This window comes from Apodemus sylvaticus, chromosome 3 (genome assembly GCF_947179515.1).
Source record: "Apodemus sylvaticus chromosome 3, mApoSyl1.1, whole genome shotgun sequence".
NCBI classification, from domain to species: Eukaryota; Metazoa; Chordata; class Mammalia; order Rodentia; family Muridae; genus Apodemus; species Apodemus sylvaticus.
In genome coordinates this window covers 130,934,369-130,959,855 of record NC_067474.1, presented here as the reverse complement: position 1 = coordinate 130,959,855, position 25,487 = coordinate 130,934,369, and the positions used below count along the sequence as shown (strand labels likewise).

At 51.6% G+C, this 25,487-nt stretch overlaps 1 protein-coding gene across 3 annotated transcripts; it reads right to left on the bottom strand.

Annotated features, from left to right (window-relative positions):
• Positions 1-3,313: 3,313 nt before the first annotated feature.
• Ptch2 (patched 2) lies at positions 3,314-25,206 on the bottom strand. Of its 3 annotated transcripts, none has more exons than XM_052177107.1 (22): positions 24,646-25,206; positions 23,981-24,173; positions 15,181-15,370; positions 15,005-15,074; positions 14,781-14,872; positions 13,935-14,130; positions 12,072-12,193; positions 11,794-11,941; positions 11,581-11,712; positions 11,340-11,495; positions 11,154-11,246; positions 10,677-10,802; positions 10,466-10,584; positions 10,007-10,355; positions 9,581-9,893; positions 9,346-9,488; positions 9,080-9,260; positions 8,679-8,959; positions 8,432-8,569; positions 4,561-4,703; positions 4,379-4,478; positions 3,314-4,053 (listed from the first exon to the last, which is right to left on the bottom strand). In XM_052177107.1, exons 1-22 carry the CDS (start codon positions 24,715-24,717, stop codon positions 3,862-3,864), a joined length of 3,549 nt encoding a protein of 1,182 aa, XP_052033067.1. In that variant the 5' UTR covers positions 24,718-25,206; the 3' UTR covers positions 3,314-3,861. The 3 variants fall into 3 exon arrangements, with proteins under 3 accessions (XP_052033067.1, XP_052033068.1, XP_052033069.1); XM_052177108.1 differs by having other exon boundaries at positions 14,022-14,130; XM_052177109.1 differs by lacking the exons at positions 3,314-4,053; positions 4,379-4,478; positions 4,561-4,703; positions 8,432-8,569; positions 8,679-8,959 and having other exon boundaries at positions 9,165-9,260; positions 9,581-9,668; positions 9,757-9,893.
• Positions 25,207-25,487: the final 281 nt, after the last annotated feature.

Below are 25,487 nucleotides of genomic sequence, written 5' to 3'. Positions count from 1 at the left end.
TTGAGCGAGGTGGTTGTGGGCACGCCTGTAGTCCCAGCACTTGGGAGGCAGAGGCAGGCGGAGTTCTGAGTTGAGGCCAGCCTGGTCTACAGAGTGAGTTCCAGGACAGCCAGGGCTACACAGAGAAACCCTGCCTTGAAAAACTAAAAAGAAAGAAAGAAAGAAAGAAAGAAAGAAAGGAAGGAAGGAAGGAAGGAAGGGAGGAAGGAAAGGAAGGAAGGAAGGAAGGAAGGAAGGAAAGAGAGAGAGAGAGAGAGAGAGAGAGAGAAAGAAAGAAAGAAAGAAAGAAAGAAAGAAAGAAAGAAAGAAAGAAAGAAAGAAAGAAAGAAAGAGAAAGAGATTGAGTTTAATCTAAGGAATAGGGAGCCATAAAAGGGTGCTACGCCAGAGGGTAGAGTAAGGTTAGGTGCTACACAGGATGAGCTGACTTTTCAAGTATGGGACTTGTCACCCCAGGCTAGATGAGGTCAGTGGCTAACACTGACTGTGCTGGGGGGTTCACCTCTGACCGGACCTGGTCAGTGATGCCAGTGACACCTTCATTCTTCAGGACCGCACTGATCACGCAATCAGGGTAAAAACTTTCAACACAGCTGTGAACAATGTTCCTTTAAGGAACCGCACCTTCCGAAAGGCTGATTAATCGATCAGAACCTCATGATGCGGTGGGGTTGGAATGCCCTAAGTCTAGAGCCATATTACCTTGAGACATCTTTGGCCCCTACAAGAGTCATTTATTGTCCTCTGAAGATGATGTCACATCTTTGTGGCTATTAGGCAAATCTTTTGAAATGTAAAAATTCATAGTTTCCAACCAACCAAAGAGCCAAGAACGCTGCCAGCATCTGAGGCCTTGATTTGTGGTAACCACCCTCCGCCCCCACCCCAACCCTCCACCCCCATCCCCATCCTCTGCTCCCACCCCTCCTACCTCCACCTCTGCCACCTACTGTTCCCATCCATGTGTCATAAAGATTTATTATTTTGTTTTGTTTTTCAAGACTGGTTTCTCTGTGTAGCTCTGGCTATCCTAAAACTCTGTGGCTCAGGATAGCCTGGAACTCAGAGATCTGCCTGCCTCTAACTCCTCAGTGCTGGGATTAAAGGCATGTGGCACCACACCTGGCTTTTCATTTTTTAGAAGACAATATTTGTGTTGGTGAAATGGCTCAGTAGATCAAGGTGTCTACCGCCAAGCCTGATAACCTGAATTCAATCCATAGGCCCCACGTGGTAGGAGAGATGACTCTGGTTTCTTTTTTGTTTGTTTTTTGGATTTGGTTTTTTAAGACAGGGTTTCTCTGAGTAGCCCTGGCTGTCCTGGAACTTACTCTGTAGACCAGGCTGACCTCAAACTCAGAAATCCACCTGCCTCTGCCTCCCAAGTGCTGGGATTAAAGGCGCGATCCACAACTGTCCTACGGGAGAGCTGACTCTGACCTTCACTCTAGAGACATAGCACGGACACACCCAACCAGCATAGACCAGTATAACGTATGCCCATCCCAAACACCAGATAAAATGTAATAAAATTAAAAAAAAATAAGATAGCATTTCATGTATCAGAGGCTAACCTTAAACCCAAGTACTAGAGGATGACCACTAATCCTCCCACAAAAATGCTATTACTGGTCTTCTCACCATGCCAGCTAATCTTAATTATTTTAAGGCATTTAGTATTGATTTAGCTACAGTGTGCTTTGTGTGTATAATGTTTGGTTGGACTATGGTTTTCCAACCTCTGTGTGGGGGAGGTGTGAGACTGAAGTGTGCCTGGGTGTGATCACTCCTGCTAAGCGGATGATCTGCTTACCACAGATCCCAGGGTGTCAGTGCCCATCAGGGACGCTCTGACCGTAGCCAGGGGCGTGTTCAGCTTCTTCCATGGTGCTGCACGACAGGGCTGGCCAACTCCACCGCCAGCTCCTTAGCTCAGTGCTGTCACTGGCTTGCGCATTGACATCCTTCATGGTTAGCTGGCCAGCGACAGCTTTCTGCCTCCCAGACGCTGTCCTGGAGGTTATTCTGGGCTCTATCTCCTCACTCCACAAGCCTCCTAAAATAGCTCCGTAGGCCCTGCCTTCCCCTTCTCTTCTTCAGCGCGCCATTTCCCTTACCTTCTCTTTCACCGCGTCTGCCTGTGTCTCAAATTTGCCCCTCCCCTGTGTGCTGAAGGAGCAGGGAGCTGCAAGGCGGCAAGGTGAGGCGGGAGAACACGACACTAATGTTTGCATCATTTTCTGTTTGCTTTGTCTTTTCTTTTCCAAGAAAGGGCTTTGCATTTTCTATACTAAGCATTTTTTTTAAAGATTTATTTATTTATGTATATGAGTACACTGTAGCTGTACAGATGGTTGTGAGCCATCATGTGGTTGCTGGAAATTGAACTCAGGCCCTCTGCTCGCTCAGGCCCAAAGATTTATTTTTTGTTATATGTAAGTACACTGTAGCTGTCTTTAGATACACCAGAAGAGGGCGTCAGATCTCATTAGAGATAATTGTGAGCCGCCATGTGGTTGCTGGGATTCGAATTCAGGGCCTTTGGGAAAGCAGTCAGCGCTAACCATTGAGCCATCGCCTCAGCCCATGAAGCATTTTTTAAAAGATAGACCTTGCCCCAAGTTTATTTGTAAAAACTGCACAGTGCACTGGTCATCTGGCAAACAGTGTGTAGGTGTGTCCCAGCGTCCATCTGTCCCTAGGGGCCTTCCCAGGGGCCCAGGCACCTCTAGGGGCCTGAGCTGGAACACGGCCTCCGCTTTGGTTTGAACCTTGGGCTTTGGTTGGCAGAGCCTGCCACTCTTAGCCATGCAGCTTTGAGTTTGAGCCTCCCATGCTGGGGGATGAAAGCCAGGCGGCTGGGGCCCTTTGGCACCTCGGGCTGAACCGATTGGGCTTCACAAAGGCCTTGACGCACGCGCACGTGTTGCCTTCACCTGTGTCTTCTTCAGGCCTAGAATTCATGTACTGCTCAGGCACTTGGGGTAGACCTCCTTGAGAGATTCCTGTCTTTGTGACAGGAAAATGCATTTCTGTGCCATTTCAGGATTGCGTGTGTGGTGTTTTTTGGACTTGGCCATGTCTGCATGGTCACCTGAGGCTCCCAAAGCACCTTATACCAAGCATTTATGCTGACCCAATTATTTTGATGATTAAATCTCAGCATCTGAGGTCATTCCCACCCTGAAGGAGACAAGCCCAGGATTTCAGGCCCTGACACCCCACAAGCCACCTCTGATCCGCACCCCAAGTCATTTAAAAAAAAAAAACCTCCAGTCATTTGAAATGAATTTGTATAGAATATATTTTACTCTTTAAAAATAGAACTTTGAGCAGTGATAGCATCTATATACAAAAATAAACATCTTCATATAAATAATTTATGTGGTAGGAAGGAGAGAGGGGAGCAGAGGGCCTCCCTAGGAGTCATCAAACAATGACGGGCCAGGGATGGGAGAATGTGCTAGGAACCCTCAGGCTCGGTCTACTGAGGGGACAGTGTGGGATGGAACAGGACAGGGCCACACTGCAGCCAGAATGTAGCCTCTCAGCCCAACCGGGATCCAGACACGAGCCCCCTTGAGTTCCTATGTGCTGGCAGGCTCTTGTCCAAGCAGTAGCTGTTTTTATTTGGGTGTCAGCTAGGTTTGTGGTAACTGAGTCAGGGGACAAGATGCAGAAGCAGCATAAGGCCCTCCAGGGGTCCATCCTACATTCCATACCTCACCCATTGCCTCCCAGTGACTCCGTTTGGCCCTGTGGGGTCTCTGTGATTCTGATACTCTTTCACTGGGTGGCTAGACCCAGTCCTCTAGAACTGAGGTTGCTAGTGCTGCTGGCAGCTGGGGCGGCAGTGGGAGACTACGTGGGCTCCTCGGAGGCTGGGTGGACGTAAGCTCCAGGCAGTGGTGGTGGGTGGAGGGCCACAGTCATAGAGGTAGTCACTCTGGCAAAACTCTGGGGCAGGGTGGGGGGCATGCTCCACCTGAGCCCGCCTCTCTGTGGAGCTGCAGAGCTCAGGGCCTGTGGACTCTCCTTGTATATCTGTACCACCTGAAAGAGATACCAGTCCCAAGTCAGGCCCTGAGGCCCTGCGGGGTCTCTGTGACAGGGATGTCAGATTTTACAGAGCAAGATTTCAAGGCCTGCCAAACCCAACCTCTGCTCTGGGTCCTAAAAGGCTAAGGCCAGTCCCACTGAAGGCTGAGGGGTGGGAGCCCAGCATCTGAGGCGACCACTTTCAGCGGATGGAGGGCTCTTTTAGGAGGGCCCTTCAGAGTTGAGCCCTCTGTTAGCCACTGAGGGCCTTTGGTTATGGGTTTGCCCCCCTTGCTTTTCTACCCTGTCCCTTAGGGTGAGGACAGGAGAATTTGGTCACCTGTGGTGGAGGGCCCAGGACAGAGAGCAGCACAGGCAGCAGCAGGAGTCCATGGAGCAGGCCCAAGAACGTCAGCACCGTCAGCACCACGAAGAAGTACCTGGAAGAGATCGAGGGTCGGTGGCCAGGCCGAGGCCACCTGAGGCCGGTGGGCAGTCCCTTCTTCCTGAGCCCTCTTGTACCTTATGATGAAGTCAAAGTTAGACCCAGCAAGCATGAGCAGACCCAGCAATGTAGAGACAGCTCCATCCATCACAGGGGCAAAGGTCTGTTCCAGAGCGCTAGCAGCCCGCAGGTTCCGGCTACCGTGGCTGGTCAGGAAGCCCTAGGGAGAGGGTCCTGGAGTTCCTACACCCAGCTCATCCAGTGTCCCCAGAGACTTCCCATTCCAGGCTGCACCCAGGCCCTCCCCCACAGAAGGCCGGGATGGCTAACTTCACAGGAATGGTCTGGAAGCATGGTAGAGGCCACTTTGGTAACTCTGGAGATGCGTTTGGCCACACAGAGAAATGCCCAGGAAGGTGCCAATGGTGTCTGGTTGGTACTTTTGCTGAAGCCACACTACTTGCTCATTAAATCACTGCTGCTACTGCCAGGACAGTGATGCACACCTTTAATCCCAGCACTGAGAGGAGCTCTGTGAGGTCAGCCTGGGCTAGCTACATGGTGAGTTGCCAGGGCTACATAGTGAGACCCTATCTCAAAACAACAATGAAAAACAAAGAAAGCACTTCTGTCTTTGGTGGCTTTTGTGTTATGATGGTAAGATTGTGTTCTTTGCAGAGTCTAAAGCACTTACTCCCTGGCCTTTTAGACAGAAAATGTGCAAGGGGCCAGCAAGAGGGCTCAGTGGATAAAGGCGCTAGCCACTACGCCTGATAATCTGAATTTATTTCCAGGATCCACAAACTGGAAAGAGAGACTGGCTACCACAAGTTGTCCTCAAAATTAAGTATAGGTAATAATAAAAAATGTGTGCCGACTCCTGGCCAAAGAGCATGGACAACACGGTGATAACACTTCTCAGGGTAGCTTTTTGGTGTGTTTTTGAGCCAGGGTCTCCATGTAGCCTTGACTGTTTTGGAACTCACTATATAAATCAGGCTGGTCTTAAACTCATACACATGTCTGCCTCTTCTTCCCAAATGCAGGGATTACAGATGTGTGCTATTATGCCTGCCCTTGGGGTAGTTTTTTTTTTTTTTAAAGATTTACTTATTTTATGTAAGTACACCGTAGCTGTCATCAGACACACCAGAGGAAGGTGTCAGTCAGATCTCAATGGATGGTTGTGAGCCACCATGTGGTTGCTGGGATTTGAACTCAGGACATCCAGAAGAGCAGTCAGTGCTCCTAACCGCTGAGCCATCTCTCCAGCCCAGTTTTTTGTTTTTTTGCTTTTGTTTTTTTGTTTGTTTGTTTGTTTTTGAGACACAGGTTTTCTCTGTGTAACAACCCTGGCTGTCCTGGAACTCACTGTATAGACCAGGCTGTGTGTGCCATCACCACCTGGCTCAAACTCTTTGTATTGTATGCTGCCCTGCCCCCCATCTCAGTGCTGGGAAAATATCCAACCTGTGCCCTGGCCCTGTCGGTGAGTATTCAACTACTGTAATTTACCTACAATCTTTTATTGTTTGAGATAGAGTTTCATGTAGCCTAAACTGGTTTCCGACTTGCTACACAGTCAGGCTGGCTTCACACTTGTTACATCCCTGTGGGTGAGCTCATCCTCCTGCCTCTACCCACTGAGTTCCTGGGGTTACAGGTGTGTGTCACTGAGTCCTGTTCATACATCCCTTTGTTTACTGTGTCGTCGCTTGTTTAGACAAGCTCTTTCAGGTCGCGATGGAGACCTGGCTGTCCTTAACATGGTTGTGACTTCCTTTCTTTGACTCCCGAGTGCTTGGGTTACAGGTGTGGCCATCATAGTGGGCTCAAATGTTGTTCTTATAATCTATTACTGTAGGGCTGCCGGGTGGGAGAAGAGAGCTATTGTGGAGACTGGTTGTTGTGTTGGTGCTTTAGCTGGCCAGTAATGTGAACCTCTAGGGAGTCCTGGACCTCCTGTGCCTCTCAGGCATTGGTTTCAGTGGAATCCCTCCTATATACCCACAATGCTATTCATCAAAGTCCTGACCCCGTTTTAAAAAAAGATTTACTTATTTATTATGTATACAGTGTTCTGCCTGCATTATGCTTGCAGACCAGAAGAGGGCCCCAGATCTCATTACAGATGGTTGTGAGCCACCATGTGGTTGCTGGGAATTGAACTCAGGACTTCTGGAAGGGCAGCCAGTGCTCTTAACCGCTGAGCCATCTCTCCAGTCCTGTGATCTCTTTTATAGTAAAACTATTTAAAAGAATGGCTGGTCCCAATCACGCAGGACAAGTTCAAGGTCATCCCTGGACATACAGGTAGGGGTCAGCCTAACTTACATGAGCTAGCCTGAGGGGAGTGTTTCCCATCTTCCCACCTTCCATTCTGTCTTTAAACTATTCCAGACAGGCCTTCACTTCTTTCTCAGTATAGATACGGCCCTTATCTGTTTAGTTACTGGCCATCTAGACTACTTAAGATGTAAGTATTAAGGCTGGAGAGTTAGCCCGGTGACTTGAGGGCACTTGTTGCTCTTGCAGAGGACCTGGGTTCAAGTCCCAGCAACTACATGGTGACTCACAACTGTCTGTAATTCTAGCTCCAGGGCACTGGGCACTCTCTTCTGATCTTTTTTTTTTTTTTGGTTTGTTTTTGTTTTTTGAGACAGGGTTTCTCTGTGTAGCCCTGGCTGTCCTGGAACTCACTCTGTAGAACAGGCTGGCCTTGAACTCAGAAATCCGCCTGCCTCTGCCTCCCAAGTGCTGGGATTAAAGGCGTGCACCACCACTGCCCAGCTCTTCTGATCTCTTTGTACATTAGGTACACTCACACAGTGCACATATATACATGCAGGCACACTAAAAAATAAAAATGAAATAAAAACAACTTAAAAACAAGTAAGTAGGATACAGTCAACACTTGATGTAGGAGCTGGGCCCACATGGTTGTGCACACCTGTAACAACTGGATCCAGGAGGATTAGAAATTAAAGGCTAGGGTGAGAGACGGCTCAGTGGTTTAAGAGCACAGACTGCTCTTCTAGAGGACCTGAGTTCAATTCCCAGCAACCACAGGGTGGCCCACAACTGCCTGTAACTCCAGTTCCAGGGGATCTGGCACTCTCACACAGACATATTTAGGCAAACCATCAGTGCACATAAAAATAAATAAATCTTTAAAAAAAAGATACTGGGCTGGAGAAATGGCTCAGCAGTTAAGAGCACTGACTGCTTTTCCAGAGGTCCTGAGTTCAATTCCCAGCAACTACATGGTGGCTCACAACCATCTGTAATAGGATTGAATGCCCTCTTTTGGTGTGTCTGAAGACAGCTACAGTGTACTCATATTCATAAAATAAATAAATCTTTTTTAGAAGAGATATTAGAGATCACTCTCAACTACAGTTTGAGGCCAGCTTGAGCTACAGAAAACCTTGCCTAAACAAGATTATATTGTTAACTGAATTGCCCCTCTACACCATGTTGGAGACCTTTGATTGGCCCAAATGACTTGAACCTGAGAAGTTCCTGCCCTGCCTCTCATGAACTGGAACTGCATGTGGGTGAGTCTGTGCCTGGCTAGGATGCTATTGCTATAACAGTCTTTTTCAGGACTGGAGCTTCGACTCAGGGCCTTCCATACGAAGGCAAGGCTCTACACCTGTACTATGGTTGAAGTCTTTTTTATTTTTCTTTTTAGATTTATTAATTTTATGTGTGTGTTTTGCTTGCATGTATATATGAGCACCATGTGAGAGATCAGAAAAGAGGGTTGGGTCCCCTGGAACTTGAGTTACAGAGAGTTGTGAACCACTTTGTGGGTGCTGGGACTTGAAACCAGATCCTCTGCACCACCACACCCAGCTTAAACATTTAAATAGTTCCCAGCACACAGAGGGCGATCTTACCATTTTTTGTTAAAACCTGACCTTTCCTCCCGGGGCCTATGCTTACCAGAGCCACGTGAACCGTGAATTCAACACCAATGCCTATAGAGGCCACGAGGATTACCACGGGGATGGCACTCAGTTTGATGCCCAGGAATCCCATGATACCAAAGAGCTCCACGGTCATCATCGCCAGGACCAGCACCTGCGGAGGGCAGGGCTTACCCAGGGCTCCCGGCAGGAGGCGCGCTGGTCTGGACAGGGCAGGGTGGGTTGCTGCTGGGGTCTCTCCCGTCCACCCTGCCAATACTCACTATGAGGCCAGCTGTCCACGGGCTGAGTAAGAGCAGGGCGCAGACGAGGAAGGTGCACACCAGCAAGATGCAGACCGCCAGCAGGAAGCAGCGCCGAAGACCCAGGTACTGCTCCCAGAAGAGGAACGGGGAGCCACTGGGGTAGGCATGCACCCCTGCCTGGCCCGCCTCTGCACATGCCGCCCGGGCCCCTTCAATGGCTTCTACAAAGTCTGCGGTCTTCTGGAGTCCGTGCAGCAGGAAGGGGAACTGGGCAAACTCCAAGGGCTGAGCTGCTGGGACTGTGGAGAGGACAGAGGAGCAGAGGGAGGAGATGGTGGGAGCGGAACAGCGACGGGTCGGAGCATCGGGGCCCGCGGGGGCTGAGGACCAGGTTCCGGGCGAGCTCCCCCAGGACTCACTGCGAAGGTTCTCTCCCGTGGTATCGTATTTGTCATGCAGCCATTCGGGAGGCGGCGGGTAGAAGTTGGCCTGAGAGGCTGCTAGGCCCAAGGGGTCGCTGCTCACCCACACGGTTAGCCCCATGTAGAAGAGCTCTGGGGGGATGAGTCCCTCCTTGTCCACCAGTTTCCTCGTGGTCAGCTGCAAAGGCAGAGAGGGCTAAAGGTCTGGGCTGTGGGGTCTGGAGCCCACCCGTGCTCCTTGACCAGGTTAGCCCACTCCTTACCTGGCTGAAATCCAGAGGCTCCTGGGCGTTTCCGGTTTGGATGAGCAACTTGTAGGCCAGGGCGCCATCTTCAGAGCCGTTGCGGTAAGAGTGGCGGGTGATGCGCCCAGAAGCCCAGTCTTGGTCAAATGCAGCCTGGATACCTGGAGGCACACGGGATGGACCAGGGTCCACCTACTGTTCCAAAGACCGCGCCCTGCGGCATTTCTGCCTGTTGGGTCTCCTGGCCTCTTACCTTGGAGCCAGCTGCGGTAGTAGTGAAGCCAGGTTCGGGGTGCCTGGGTTGCAGGTGGGGGCAGCACGGCCTTGAGGGAACTGAAGCGCTGGTGCAGATCAAAGAGCGCGCGTTGGGAGTGGGCGTAGTCAAAGCCACCCTGTGTCACCAGAGCCACCTCATACAGGGAGAAGTACCTGAGCTGGGCGCTCAGGAAAGCATGTTCCTTGGTGCCCCGAGGGACCACATCTGTCAGGGCCAGCCCATCTTGTACCAAGGTGGCTCCATAGAGGCTCAGGCCCAAAAGAGCCCCAAAGAACAGCAACACCAGGGCCTGTCGGAAATGAGAACTAAGCAGGAGGCCCAGGGCTGGCCCTCTGCCCTCTGCCCTCTGCCCTCCTTGGAACCAGACATACTGAGCCTCCATCCTGCCCTGCCTGGACTAACCTTGGCTTGTGTCTGGAGCAGTAACGGTGCAAGCTGGTAGCGGGCAAAATGGGCGAGAGTCCAGTGGGCACAGAGCAGGGACCTGCAGGCCGCCTTTGGCCTGGTCCCCTCCTCCTGACCAAGAAGGTCCCTTGTGGACCCCCCAGGGCTGTAGAGTTCAGAGCCCAGGGGGTCAGAAGTTGGAGACAGCAAGTGGGCTTGAGGAGGCAAAATGGTGACTACATGCTGGCTGCTGGCTTCGCAGTGGGTAAAGGCTTGCACGGTGGCAGTCAGGTGGGCAATGCCCACTGGTACTGCTCTGTCCCCTAGCTCCTGGGGCAGCATCTGAATGACTTGAGCAGAGCAGGGGCTAGAAGAGTCAGAGAAAGCAGATGGGTCATGGGTTGGGGTGCAGGGTAGGGCACAGGCTACAGGTGAGGTTGAGGACAGAAAGGGGTGGGCACAGAGGAATGGTGATACCTAGAAAAGCAGCAGAGAACATCGAGGCGCTGGCGGTGGCGCCGGCGCAGGTCGAGGCTGAGGATGGCTGGGAACACAAGCATTACTGCTGCGAAATTGCAGCCGACCACAATGGCTGCCTGGGGAGACGACGGGAGGCGCGTCGGCTGGATGAAGTGTGCTCCGTGCTCCATGCCCACCCCAGCCCACCTGTCTGTGCGTGACACCTCACCTGCAGGGAGAAAGCCCGCAGCGCAGGGATGGGAACCAGGACAGCCATGAAGAAGGCGATCATGTTGTTGATGGATGTGAGTGCCACACTGGTGCCCGTGCGTCTCAAACACTCACCCATGCGCTCCTGCCAGGACAGAGCAGGGACAGACCCTCAGGCCACAGAGGACTGTGGGACTTCAAGGCAGAGTAAGGGGGAGGCTCAGGAACTAGGTGGAAGTGCACTTCTGAGGCCACAGCAATCAACGTTTGTTGTGTACCATGAATGGGCCTTTGCTGTTCTAAACACCAGTCTTGAATTACTCGTCTTACGTCAACCCGCGGGACACTAGCACTGTTAGCATCACACCCATTTCTGAACGGGGAGATGAAAGCTCAGAAAGGCTAATAGCCAACCAGACACGATTAATCAAACCAAGAGGCTCTTAACCGCTTTGATGAATTCCTGATGGGCCCAAGCTGGTGGATGGGTCCTTACTGGGAGAGGGGTGTCGGGTGGGGACTTTGTGAAGGCATGTGCCAGCAGGAAGATGTCATCCACGCCGATGCCCAGAGCCAAGAAGGGTAGCACCTGGAGGGGCAGAACAGGGAATCAAACATCTGGAGGAACTGTGTAGCTTGGAGGTGGCTGCAAAGGCTGCCCCCGTGCCCAGCCCTGGTTTACCTGAGTAGTGGCAGCATTGAAAGTGATGCCAAGTATGGCACAAAGCCCAAGCCCTGAGGCCACCGCCAGGGCCACCAGCAGCACCCCGGCAAGACCTACGGCACCCTGCGACTGGGCGCAGTCCCACCGTAGCATTGTTACGCAGGCATAGGCCAGCTGTGGAGAGAGGACATGATCTCAGACAGGGGTTTCCAGGGAAACTTGCTGGAGAGGAGGCCAGGTTGCTAGGGGCAGGACCCACCATGAGCAGATAGCCTCCTACCACACGGGTGGTGCTGACTTCAGAGAATGTGTGCAGGACGTCATCCAGGGTGGTGGAGGAGAAGGCGTGGATCTGCTGGGATGCGTTGACCGGCAGAGCCTCCTGGGCTAGCTGGAGAGACAGGGTGAGTGAGAGGGGACCGGAGGAAGGCATGGCCCCAGGGAACCCTCCTTTGCCCTTGCCCAGACTGACCTGCACAAAGCGCCTCTGCCAGGCCTGCAGCACCATGCTGGCCTGCTCCTCACTCCAGCCAATGTCATGTGTCTGGTAGTCACCCCGGAAGTGCTCATACAGCTGACGGGGACTCATCAGCAGGAAGGTGCTCTGCAAGGCCTCTGCCCTGGGGAGGGGAGTGGGAGGGAAGTCAGAGACTGCCTGGACACGTGAGGCTCTGTGGGTGCTTGGTCCAGAGCTGCTCGTTACGGGGTGACTTCCCAGGTCCCCTCACCAAGTCCCAGGGGAGGCCCGACCTCAGCAGCTGTCCTTGGAGATCTCTGGCTGTGCCCCCCAGGAGCAGTTCCTCCTGCCAGTGCATGAACTTGTGGGAGAAACCATGGCAGCCCCCACTCAGTTCCTGGGCCACATTGGGAGCCTAGAGTGGAACAGAAAGGGCTTTATAAGTCGTAGAATTAGATTAGAGTGATGGCTCAGCAGTTAAGAGCACCGCCTACTCCTCCAGAGGTCCTGAGTTCAAGTCCCAGCAACCACATGGTGGCTCACAACCTTCTGTAATGGAATCCGATGTCCACCTCTGATGTGTCTGAAGACAGTGACCGTGAACTCACATATAAAAAAATGAATAAAAATTTAAAAAGTCTTTAGAATTGTAAAAGTTATGCTCATTATTTGTGTGTGTATGTGAACATGCAAGCATGTAACAGCACGTATGTGGAGGTCAGGGCACAGCTTCTGAGAATTAGTTCTCTCTCTTTCCATCATGTGGGTCCTGGGAATCAAACTCGGGTCGTCAGACCTGGTGACAAGTGCCTTTACCTACTGAGCCATCTCAGCAGCAGAGAGGGTTAAGATACCCAGAGCTCTAGGTGGTCGGGGAGAAGGCGCAGTGGTAGAGGCTTGCCGGGACAGCTAGGCTCAGGATTCAGTTACCATTTCTACCACATACAATGGTCGTAGTATGGCCCAGCCTAGCACGTAAACTCAGCGCTCAGGACGTGTGTCTCTGTGTGAGAGAGTGTGTGTGTGAGTGTGTGTGTGAAAGTGAGTGTGAAGCCGGGCGGTGGTGACGCATGCCTGTAATCCCAGCACTTGGAAGGCAGAGACAGGCGGATTTCTGAGTTCTAGGCCAGCCTGGTCTACAGAGTGAGTTCCAGGACAGCCAGGACTATACAGAGAAACCCTGTCTTGAAAAACAAAACAAAACAAAAAACAAAAAAAGGAAAGTGTGTGTGTGTGTGAATGTGTGTGTGTGTGTGTGAATGTGTGTGTGTGTGTGTGTGTGAATGTGTGTGTGTACCTAAATCTGGATAAAGCCCTGGGCTTGGACCTCCATGACCTGTGCCTGACACAGAACTCTGTGGGTCTGACTCTTTTCTCCTGGGTGTCTTGCCTACTGCATGAGCCAACAGCTAGTGTTCTACAGGGGCCACAGAAGGAATCACAGGTCTGGAAATGAGCTCACAACCAGCTGCAGCCCAAGTGAGCTGACACCTTCTTCTGGCACCCATATATGCACATACATTACACACACACACACACACACACACTCACACACACATGTGCGCGCGCGCGCGAGCATAAATAAAATTTAAAACAGAACAGAACTGAAAGCAGAATGCAGGCTTCAGTCCCAGCACTAGGGAGATGGCAGCAGGTGAGTCTCTGAGTTCAAAGCCAGTGTAGTCTACACAGTAGGTTCCAGGCCAGTCAGGGCTGGATAGTGAGACCAGCGAGTAGGGTGTCTTATTCCCTACCCCCCAAACAAACCATAGAACAAAAAAGGAAAAAAGAACAAAACCAAATACTGAAAAACAAAACGAGAGGAGCCAGGGCTGGGGAGATGGCTCGGTGGTCCCAGCACCCATGTCAGGCAGCGGACAACTGTCTGAAACTCCACTCACAGAGGACCACCACTTTGGTCTCCTCGGGCGCCTGCACTCGCCTGCACAGTCAGGCACACACCTACATTTAGTTTAAAAAAAGTGATTCATGTGCCACTTGAGGGTTCTTTAGAAACAAGTAAGAACGGAACACACACATGTGTATGTGTGTGCGTGTGTGTGTGTGGCTGAAGCCCCTCTCAGAACGCAGAAACACACAGGTGAGGGAGGAGGATAGGGAGCCATCTTTCTTGGCAGACCTGTCCAGAAACCCACCTGCCTGCTGTGACGGTTGGGAGCACTAGGTGGACAGTGGGGGTCATCAGGGTTCAGACAGGGTCGCCCCACATAGGCCTGGCCCACCTGTGCCTTGTCTAGCAGTTCCCGGAAGCCCTCCAAAGAGGCAAAGGGGCCCAGCTCCTCCAGCAGCTGCTGGGGATCCAGGTTGGTCCACTGGATGTCAGGGCGGCCCCTGGGGAAAGCCTGCAGTTAATGAAGGCCAACGCGCAGCGCCCCCGCGCTGCCCGCAGACTGCTGCTGCAGACCCCGCTTCACTCCAGCACGTACATGCACTGCTCCGCCCTGCCCTTCCCCAAGGAGAGTGTGCAAGGCTTGGCTAGCCTCAGCCTCCAGGCTGTGCGCGCACACCAGGCTGCACCCACACACCAGGCTGCTGCTGTGAACTCTGGACAAGAAAGGGGCTGGGACAGACCTTGGGATGGGTGTGCCTAACATGTGGATGGGTCCAGAATGTCTACCTTTGGTTCTAACCTGTAACCAGACACACACCTGCATCTGACAGGCTTTCTTTTCAGTCCAAGCAGCAAGTCAGCTGACAGCTGGCTAATGTGAGCAGGAAAGTCTCAGACAGATCCTTGCCTGAGGATCTGTGTGTTCTATCTAAACTGCACAGGTCCCCTTCCCTCCATGGGTGAGGAGAGGCAGGTGGGAAGCCTTGGGCAGCCCAGGCTCTCTCTGATCCTGTCCTGGGAGGCAGTCAGGCCTTGGCGAGGCTATCCTTTTCATTCATGCCCCCACACCTCTCCTTTCTGCGGGGGAGTCCCTGGCAGGAGATGAGACGGGGCGAAGGGGCGGGGCGAAGGGGCGGCCACTGGCACTCACGGCAAGTAGGCAGATCCCCCCTGGAGTTTGGCTCCTTCCCAAAAGCAGTCAAGCGGGGTGAGGATCACACAGGGAAACAGCTTCTCAATCATCTGCCAGGGACACCATGTCATCAGTCCTGCTCCTAGGATACCCTCTGCCATCCTCCCAACACCCCCACCCCCGGGGAGCCTCAGCCTCCCACAGTGCCTCTGCCAGCACTTGGGAAAGCCTGGGGTACTCACCCGTTCAATCATTCCATTTTCAATAAGGGGAACCCCTGATTTGTAGCAGATTTTGTTCAAATCCCAGGACCTGTAATGATCATGGCACAGGTGATCAGCAGAAGAGGGACCCTCATTCTAGAACTCCCACGCAGCACCAGGTCGTGCCCAGCCACCCGGGGCCTCACTGGACTTACTTCCCATAAAGTGACACTTGCACTTTACTGGCGGTGAGCGCTGCCTGGAGGTGAAACCCGAGCGCCTCTGGGGTGAGGACGTTCCCCAGCTCCTGGCGCGCGGTCTGAATCAACATCTGGGAGGTGTATGCGGCCTCCTCTCCCAGCTTCTCTTTGGTATAATGCAGCTCCTGGCTCGCCCTGCTGTCCACTGCCAGAGCAAAGAGCCCAGGTAAACCGGTGGTCTGGGAAATGGGGGTCCCAACCGCTGAGGTGGCCCTGCCCCTATCGCTGCAATCTCCTTCCTCTCTTAGGGGCACGGCGAAGCCTCAGTTGCGGGACTCTGTGGTGGTCCTGAGTTTAAGTATGCCCCACATTGGCTGGAGTCCGATGCAGGGGCTTGACCACGTGAATAGGTGTGGGTCAGCGCTAGAGCACTTGCACAGGATGTGCAGGGCCTGGGGCTCAATCCCCTCCTCCCCCCACACACAAGGAGAATATCAGTGTGACCTAGGCTTGCAGGATTATCGGACCATCCAGGTTAGGGGCCCTCAGACCCTCTCTGCTTAGCTGGGCAGGACAAAGAGGGAGCACAGGGGGAGGGTTTACTAAAAATCCGGTCTACAGGCTGATTCTAGTCAGGCTGCCTGGTGCAGTGATGGCCGCACCCTGCACCCATGTTCTGCAGCCCACGCACAAGGGGGAGGGTCTGTCTTCAGTGTGAGCTTCCTGCCACCAGGGCAAGTGCGGTAGAGATGAAATCAAGGAGACCTGAGAGACCCAGACCCTGCCCCAGCCTCACGGAGGGAAGAGCCAGGTGAGTTCTTAATCCAGCGCCCCTCACGTGTTACTTCATGTTAGTCATGGAGTCACACTGTGTAACTGGGACTTGAGAAAGGATGGCATTTTTGTTGTTTTTCGAGACAAGGTTTCTGTGCACCAGCCCTAGCTCTCCTGGAACTCAATTCTTTTGCTCTCTTGGAGATCCACCTGCCTCTGCCTCCCACACACTGGAACTAAAGGTGGGGAGCTGCCACACCCAGTTAAGAAGGAACTTTTTGGGGGGATACCACTTAGGACTGGAGAAGGGTCAAGAGCCACATCAGGGACACTGTGGACTTGGTCTGCTCTCAGACTCTGTCAGGCTTTTTCTTGCCTGGAGGCCTTTCTTGTTGGCCACTGTCTGCCATGCTCCTGAATCCAGAACTCCCTGTGTAGCCAGGATGGTCTCAAAATCAGGACAATCCTCCTGCCTCTACTTCACAGGTCCTGGGTTACGATTGTGTGCCACCATTCCCGGTAGTTGATCCCTTTTCTGAGACCACAGGCTCTCCTTAAACCCCTGACCTTCCCAAGTCAGTTTTCCACGCATGCTCTATCCCATGCCCTCCCTCAGGACCGTCCACACGGCTTCCTCCCACGCGCTCTCCTCTTCCCAGCCCCGCTCTGGCCCGAGTATGCATTGCAGTGTTTATTCCACCAGGCTGGGATTAGTGTCTGCCACACAGAAGGAAGGGGGACAGGGCAGAGAGGAACCCCTGTAAGGATGGACATGGAGGCATGCGACGGAGAGGAAGAAACCAGGAGAGACATGATAAAAACGCCGGAGTAAGAAACACGGTTCACTTAAAACACACTGGCAAGACTAAAGAATCCTCCGGATGAAATGTGGGCAGAGAAAGTTAAAGGTCAGCTGGCAAGGCTGGTGACCAATACCAGGGCGGAGGGAGCAGGCGATGTGACCAGGGAAGGAAGGAAGCTGTCTTCAGGCCTTACCCCAGCCTGCTTCTGACAGGCTGTGTCGGGGCAAACTACTCTCGCTGAGCCTCAATTCTCAACTTTATTTATGTATTTTAAAATATTAAAAAAGGGTTTTAGGGTTTATTTATTTAATGTGTATAAATGTTTTGTCTGCATGTCGGTATGCGTGAGAGGTGCGTGTCTGGCGCCCTTGGAGGTCAGAACAGGAGAGTTACAGACGGCTGTGAGCCTCCCCTGGGTGCTGGGAATTGGACCTGGGTCTCTGTAAGAGTGGCTAGTGCTCTTTACTGCGAGTTACCTCTCCAGGACACTTTACTCATCTTTAAAGTGGGGCTGAGTGTGGTGGCTCAGTCCTGTGACCCCAGCACTTCACAAGCTGAGGCAGGGCCACTAATGTTGAATTTCATGGGCTTACAGCTTGGTTAAACAGTGAATCCCTGTCCCAAAAACCAAATCAAACCAACCAACCAACCAAGCAGATAGTGCCCACCTTGGTAGTATTAAGATAAAGGCAGGCAGGGCTGGAGAGATGGCTGGGTGGCCAGAGCTCTGGCTGCTCTTCCACAGGACCCAGGTTCAATTCTCAGCACCCACATGGCAGCTCACAACTGTCTGTAACTCATGTTCCAGGGGATCCGACACCCTCACACAGACGTACATGCAGGCAAAACACCAATGCACACAAAATAAAAAATAAACAAGTCATTAAAAAAAGAAAATGGAGAAAGGTAGGCAAAAGACCTAAGAACTGCCTGGCACCATAGGAAAGATATGGAATTGTAGCCAGGAGTTTCCAGGAGAGAAATGACATGACAGAAAATGGAGGGAACTAGGAGAGAGAAGGGACAGCTGGGGAAAAATGGGAGGACAGACAATGACGACATCTGCAGAGGGCTGGCTCCTTTACAAAAAGGGACATAACTGGTTAAACCAGCATAGGTGCTACCTCCAAGGGGACAGCATGTGCCAGCCAGGCAGGTGTCCTGTCCTAAGGTACATCCCCCAACCCACTGCTCCTTTCTTTTTTTTCTTTTTCTTTTCTTTTCTTTTCTTTTCTTTTCCTCTCCTCTCCCCTCTCCCCCCTCCCCTCCCCTCCCCTCCTCTCTCTCTCTCTCTCTCTCTCTCTCTCTCTCTCTCTCTCTCTCTCTCTCTCTCTCTCTCTCTCTCTCTCTTTTTTGGATATTTTTTGAGACAGGGTTTCTCTGTGTAGCCCTGACCTGTTCTGGAACTCACTCTGCAGACCAGGTTGGCCTTGAACTCAGAAATCCGCCTGCCTCTGCCACCCAAGTTCTGGGATTTCTGTGGCTTTCTTTTTGTTTTTGATTTTGCAGTGGGGCTTCATGTAGTCCAGGCTGGCCTCAGTACTGGACTGAGTACTTTCTATGTAGCCGAGGCCAGTACTTAAGTAGCTGAGGTAGGATTGTTGTGTGTTTAAGGCCAACTTGAACTGCTGTGGTGATCCTGTTTGAATAATAAGACAGCAACGAATTACTATTTACTAAATTAATTAAAAATTTAAGGGCTGGAGAGATGGCTCAGCGGGTAAGAGCACTGACTGCTCTTCCAAAGGTCATGAGTTCAAATCCCAGCACCCACATGGTGGCTTACAACCATCCGTAAAGAGATCTGATGCCCTCTTCTGGTGTTTGAAGACAGCTACAGTGTACTTACATATAATAAATAAACAAATCTTTAAAAAAAAAAAAATTTAAGCCGGGCGGTGGTGGCGCACTCTGGGAGGCAGAGGCAGAGACAGGTGGATTTCTGAGTTCGAGGCCAGCCTGGTCTACAGAGTGAGTCCCAGGACAGCCAGGGCTACACAGGTGAGTTCGAGGCCAGCCTGGTCTACAGAGTGAGTCCCAGGACAGCCAGGGCTACATAGAGAAACCTGTCTCAAAAAAACCAAATCCAAAAAAATAAAAATAAAAAAAAATAAAAAAAGAAAAAGAAAAAGAAAAAGAAAAAAAAATTAAAACTGACAGCACTGCCGGATTATAGAGGTCCCCCATGGAGTGTGATTTGGCATGCCATTTCAGAACCAATGCTCACAAGCACCAGTCTAAAAATTGTGCCTGTAAACTTCCAAAAGCTGTGACAGCTGAGCGACAGGCCCTGTGACCGGAACAGGGATCATGGCAGGTTCTGAACAGAGCCTCAGATGACCTGATGCTTTCATTTTCTGACAAGCCTACAGTAAGAGCCAGTCTATGAATTAGGAGAGGGGGTTCAGGATCTAGTGCTATGCACTGTTAAAGGTTTGGGGTGTTGACAGTGTTAAGAGAGGCCTAAGGGTCTGGAGAGCTGGCACTGCAGTAGGCCCCGCTGTTCCTCTGGAGGAGTAAGTTAGATTACTAACACCTCCAGGGTGGCCCACTGCGCTCTATAACACCAGCTCCAGGGATCTGCTCTTTTTCCAGCCTCTGCAGGCACTTGGCAAACATACAGTACACAGACATACATGCAGACAAACAAACATGCACATAAAAAAACCAAGAGTGAGCCAGGGAAGCGCCACAACTGTGCTGAAGAAGCCAGACTGGGGCCTAGAGTGTGCGTGCATGGGTTCAGGGCTCCTGTGAGAGTCTGAGCCCTCCCTCCCAGGAGCTGATAGGAAGGGAGCAAAGGGCAGGAGGGCTCCAAGCAGGAACTGGCTTGGCTGGTTTACATGGTTTACTCGAACCCAGGGGCAGTGTGGAGGCGGAGCTGAAGTCCGGCCAATTGTTTCCTTAGCCTCTTTGCTAGCTGACTGGTTTCACTGGCCATCCTCAGAAAAGCCAGTGATTATGAACACCTGGACTCCTCTCTAGCGCCACAGGGTGAAACCACATTTCCCATGGACCCATCAGACAATCACACTGCAGTTTGCTAAGTGAAGAATTTACCAGTAATATATTCTTGACAAGTAGAACAGACAGGAAATTGGCTGAAAGGCTTCTCAATTTTCCCCCCTACTTTATTTCTGTTCATCTGTCCATCCATCCGTCCATCCATCCATCCATCCATCCATCTACCCATCTATGTATTTAGTATTGAATGGCATGCTAGGATGGCACACTACCAGAATAGGCTTTAAAAAAGTACTTTTTTTAAAAATTAAATTAATTAATTAATTAAGTTTTATTCTTTTTTTTGGTTTCTCAAGACAGGGTTTCTCTGTGTAGCCCCGGCTGTCTTGGAACTCACTCTGTAGACCAGGCTGGCCTTGAACTCAGAACTCCACCTGTCTCTGCCTCCCAAGTGCTGGGGTTAAAGGCTAAAAAAGTACTTTTAATTATGTGTGTTTATGTGTGCCAGTGTATGTTTGTGTATTCGTGACTATGTGTGTGTTAGTCCGTGTGCGTATGTGTGTGCATGTATATATGCCTGTGTCTGTGTATGCCTGTATATATGTGCATGTATGTGTGTGGGACTGTGTGTGTGCCTATGTATACATGCACCTGTGTGCACATGCTGTGTGTGTGTGTGTGTGTGTGTGTGTGTGTGTGTGTGTGTGAAGGATACAGGTCAGGTGTCTTCCCTTATCACTTTCCTCACCATTTTTTGAGACAGGGTCTCTCAGTGAACCTGGATCTCAGCATTTTTGCTGTATCAGTTTGCCAGCAAGGTGCAGGATCCACCTCTGTGCTGGAGTTACAGATGCACTCCACGGTCTCTGCGTGGGTGCTGGGATCCACAGTCTAGTCCACAAGCTTGTGGGACAAGCACTCACCCACTGAGCACCCCTCCCAGTCCTAGAACTTTAGGGTTGAGACACCATTTCAACAAGGTGTCAAGACTGGGTCTTGAACTCACTCTGCAGTCCATTTGGGATAAGCCTGAGGACAAAAAGTCTCTATGCTGAGGACAGAGGAGAAAGAAAGGACATTGGTCCTGGCTGATGTCCTTTGTCTGACAGACTAATCACCCCAGAATTCTCTATTGCCAAATCTCCTGTTACAAGAAGAAAACCTCAGCCTCTTCCTTCCTGTTCTATGAACCCCCTTTTTTTCTCTTTCATGTGGTTACAAGGACTCCAGATGTATAATTACTGGTGTTTGGGGGAAGACTGAAAGGGCCTTAATGATGGCACTGCCACAGGGTGGGAGGGCTGGCTGGCTGCAAGAGACAGTAAAGTCAAGTGGTCGAGAAGGGAGACTAGTGTCCCCCCGGGCCTCCACCCCAGGTGGGTGGGGATCCCCGCCTTCCACATCACAGGGCTGTCTGCTCCTTACCTTCAAGTCGGGGTACATGCTATCACTGCAATGCACAGAACTATCTGTGTGTGTGCAGGTGTGCACGCCTGTGTCCATACAAAGGTGTCCTCTATCTCCTTGAAGCTGGATTTTATGTTTTCTCAGCAAGGCCTGAAGCCAACGAATCCCAGAGATCCTCCTACCTACACTCCTTTGACACTGTGTGTGTGTGTGTGTGATACTCAGTTGTTACATGGATCTGAACTCTGGTCCTTGAGACTGCGGCATATGCTACTAACTACTAAGGTGTCTTTGCAGTTCCTCCACCTTCCTTTTTGGAGACAAAGTTTCTGCCTGAGCTGGAGCCCATGGGTTCAGTTAGACTAGCTGCCAATCTCAGAATCCCCCTGCCACCCTTATCCAGTGCTGGGTTCCAGGTGTGCGTGCCACACCGGGCTTTCACACAGATGCCTGGGATCTAAACTCAGGTCCCGCTCGCACCGGAAGTACCTTGCTCTCTGAGTCTCTTTCTTCTTTCAGGCCTCATGACTACTTACTTATTTACTTTTTTTTTTTTTTTTGAGACAGGGCTTCTGTCTGTTCTGAAACTTAGACCAAGCTGGCCTCAAACTCAGAGATCCTCTGGCTCCTGCCTCCTTGGACTAAAGTCATGCTTCACCACCGCCCAGAAAGCCTCTTAGTTTTAAGTTGATCAGGGTAGTGGTGTTTGATCCCTAACCTCCAACCAACACCCTCCAAAACAACCAACCAACCAACCAACCAACCAACCAACCAAACAAACAAACAAACAAAAACCCAGGAAAGGAAAACACATCCCATCTACAGGCAAGGAGAGTCTTGACCTCTATTTCAAACTCTGCTAACTGCAGGTCCTGCTTCTACTTCCAGTCCTAGCAAAACCAGAAACAAAAATGTCTCCTCGGCTCTCAAGTCCATCAACTGACTCCTCATTGTGTGGGGCTTTAAATGAGACAACTCCACTCCAGAGTTACAGAGAGAAGATCAACGAGACGCGGATCTTACTGTTCTCCACACAGAGGAGGCCACTGCGGGAGGGCCCAAGGTCAAGGTGGCCTGCTCTCAAAGCCACCATTACTACCCTCTCATAATACATTCCTCCGAACTGCAGCCACTAGCGGGGAGGGCAGGAGAAAGACAAGCAAGTGTGGACATCCAAGCGGGGTTTAATTGGGGGAGATCTGGGGAATGCAGGGAGAGGAGAGGCGGGGCATGGGAGGGAGACTCACTCTATTGTGGCAGGATATTCAAAAGTCACTTGGGACCACCCAGGCAGCAGTGGTTTGTGTGGGGGCATGCATATATGCGTGTGCGCACATGTGTGTCCTGATGCTGGGGGCAGACTGGCAGGCAGGGAGAAACATCTGCTCTGGACCCTAGGGCTGTCTTAAGAGTGTGAATGCTTAGGAGTCTGCAGAGGGCTGGGGGTAGGGTGGAGATGGGGAGGAAGCCCAAGATGTAGGAAGGTTCCAAGAAACATCTGCTCTGTATCCTAGGACTTGCCAACATTTGAAATAACTCCAGGGTGTGAGACTGCGACCTGGGACCTGCTTTGGGTCTGGGCCAGGTCTGAGGAGGTCTGGGGAACCCACAAATGCAGATTTCCCAGGGAAGAACCAAGTTGAATTTGCCTTTGTCAAATAGCAGCCACATGAAACCAGGAGGCACCAGGAAAGAAGAGAGGCCTTCTGAAATTATGAACTGTGTAATACTTCCACTAGGAAGTGAGGATTTGGTCTCATTTGACCCTGAACATTGCCTCGAAGTCTGTGTTCTTAAAGGGCTGCAGGGGCCTGGGACGTCTACTCTGATGATTTGTTCAAAGTTTCCTTTTCTTTCACACTTAATGATTTTTTCTTATTATTCTTTTTCTTTCTTCCCTTCCTGTCTCCCTCCTTCCTTCTCTCCCTCTCCCTCTTCTTTTCGAAAAAGAGTTTTTTTCATGCAGCCCTGGCTGTTCTGGAACTCTCTGTAGACCAGGCTGGCCTTGAACTCAGAAATCCACCTGCCTCTGCCTCCCAAGTTAAAGATTAAAGGTATGCATCTCCACTGCCTCCGCCACACTCTAACTTTTCTTTTTACCCTTGCTTCTCCTCCTCCCATCCCTCCTCCTATCCCTTCTCTTCCCATCCCTCCCCCTCCCATAGCATCAGGGTTCAAACTTAGCTAGGGTTCTGGGCATGTTCGACAAGCAGTCTGCCATGCCACCCAGATACATCCTCACTGATCTTCCGTCTGTCTGTCTTGTGTCTGAGATAGGCTATTGTTAAATTCCTAGACCGAAAGCAGTTCTCTTGCCTCAGGCCCTTGAGCATCTGGGACCACGGCATAGACCTGAGTTTTTGGTCAGAGCCCTTTCTCCCTGCCTTCTTTTATTCAACACAACAGCACTTGGCTTTGTTTTGTACAGAACTCCCCGCCCCCAACACATTTTACTTCCCTTGGCTACTGAAAAATGTATCTTGTTCTATTTGTAAAATCTGATGTATGATTAAAAAAAAACTTAGCTATAAATGCTAAATAGACAGACACACGATCAAAGATGAATATTCCGCAAGCTTATTCAAAAGAGGCTACCACTAGAGTTAGCCATTTACTTGTGAGAGAGATTGGGTGTGAGACAGTTGATGGTAAAGACTTGCCTAGCGTGCAGCATGCCCAGGCCTCCACCCACAGCACTGAGGGAGATTGGGAGAGGGCAGGCACTCTGCAATGCCCAGGTACACAGGCTCTGAACGGGAGATGCCCTCTAGATCCTTGACCAGGCCTGCTGGGGTTCAGTGGTCAGCTCCTCATCCTGACCTTGTCTTGGGCTCCATATACCAAAGCAGCTACGGTCGGTAACTCACCTTCTACCCAGAGCTGTTCTAAGTCTGTCTCAATTACAGCCACTCGAAGACCCAGTGCCAGAGCCCCAAAGGCCACCAGTCCCAGGAAGAGCACTTTGCCGCAGTGTCTCTGGATCCTGCACCCCAGGGAGAAGAGTAGACTTTGGAAGTAAGCACGAAGCCAGAGAGGAGCCTGCAGGCCCCCAGCTAGGATCTGAGATGGAGAGAGAAGGAAGGGTCATCCAGGTATCATCGCAACAAGGTAGAATCCTTCCCTTTTCTCCCTGTCAAGTCCTGCTTTCCTGACTTCTAGATGAAGGGCAGGAAACAGCTACAGATAAAGGTTTCAAATGTGGAAGATTTAACTTTTTTCCCTGTGCCTTCTCCTGAGAATGTACACCTGAGAATGCCCATTTTTTTAGAAGGTTGTGAGTCACGAACACACACTAGCTGTCAGCTAGGCAAAGAGGTGAACCCACAGACATACTATTTTCATTGACCAGATAATAGGAAATAAATTAACACATCACTTGCTAGCTCTTGCTTGTCTTCAAGCAAGATCACTTGACCTGTAACCATCACACACCCCTCAGTTGTTCAAGTGACGTTTAAGTCACTTAACTGATCAACTTAGGTGATGTTAAGTCACAGACAGCCCCGATTCTTCTAGCTTATCCTCTACTTACATTCGGTGCGGAGGACCGAGCTGGAGGTGTGTAGCTGGGAGGCAGCTCTCCAAGGGACAGTGGCCGAACCATGCTGGTGAGGATGGGGGGGCGCGAGCGCCCCCAACCTGCGTTATCTGAGCGCTGCCATAGGCTAGCTTGGCGCCCTGGGCCGCCCGGCTTCACCTGGGGATTCCTAGGGGCCGTGAACTTGCCGTCGTGGGTGAGACGCGGGGGTGCAGATGCACAGGAGCAGCCCGGAGCGGCGGTGCGGGGTGGTGGTCTCAAGCCCCGCTGGATCTGTGGGCCGTGGTCCAAAGTGGGCTCCGCGTGTGAGTGGACGCGACGGGCTGCGAAGCACCTCACAGCTCAAGGTGGCGACTGTGGATCTCGGGAAGCAGCAGGAGCCTCAGAAAAAAGGAGCGGGCCCGGGGTGACGCCCTCCCATTGGCTAAGGGGGCGGCAAATTACCCACAGCTTTGCAGCCGGATCCGTTGCTAGGTAACGGCGCCGCAGGGGGCGGGGCAGGAGACCACCCAGGCAGGGCCACCCCTTGCCTCGCCTCCGCGGCTCGCCCGCCCGCCCGCCTGTGGGGCCCTAGGGGGAGGAGAAGGGAGGGGGGGATCCTGGAGACGCTAGTCGTTGGCCAAGTGTAAGTCAGGATGTTGAGAAAGGGAGTCTGCGGGTCCCCTTAGCGCCACCCTTTATTCCCGACCCAGCGCAACCCCTAGGACCTCCTTTGCACTCTTTCCATGCAGGCCAAACTCATCGCTCTAAAATGCAAATCTCATGGTTGCTCCAAAGCCCAGAGCCCTGCACCATCCAACTATAACTAAAGTTTTTTTCCCCCGCTAAGTGCCTCA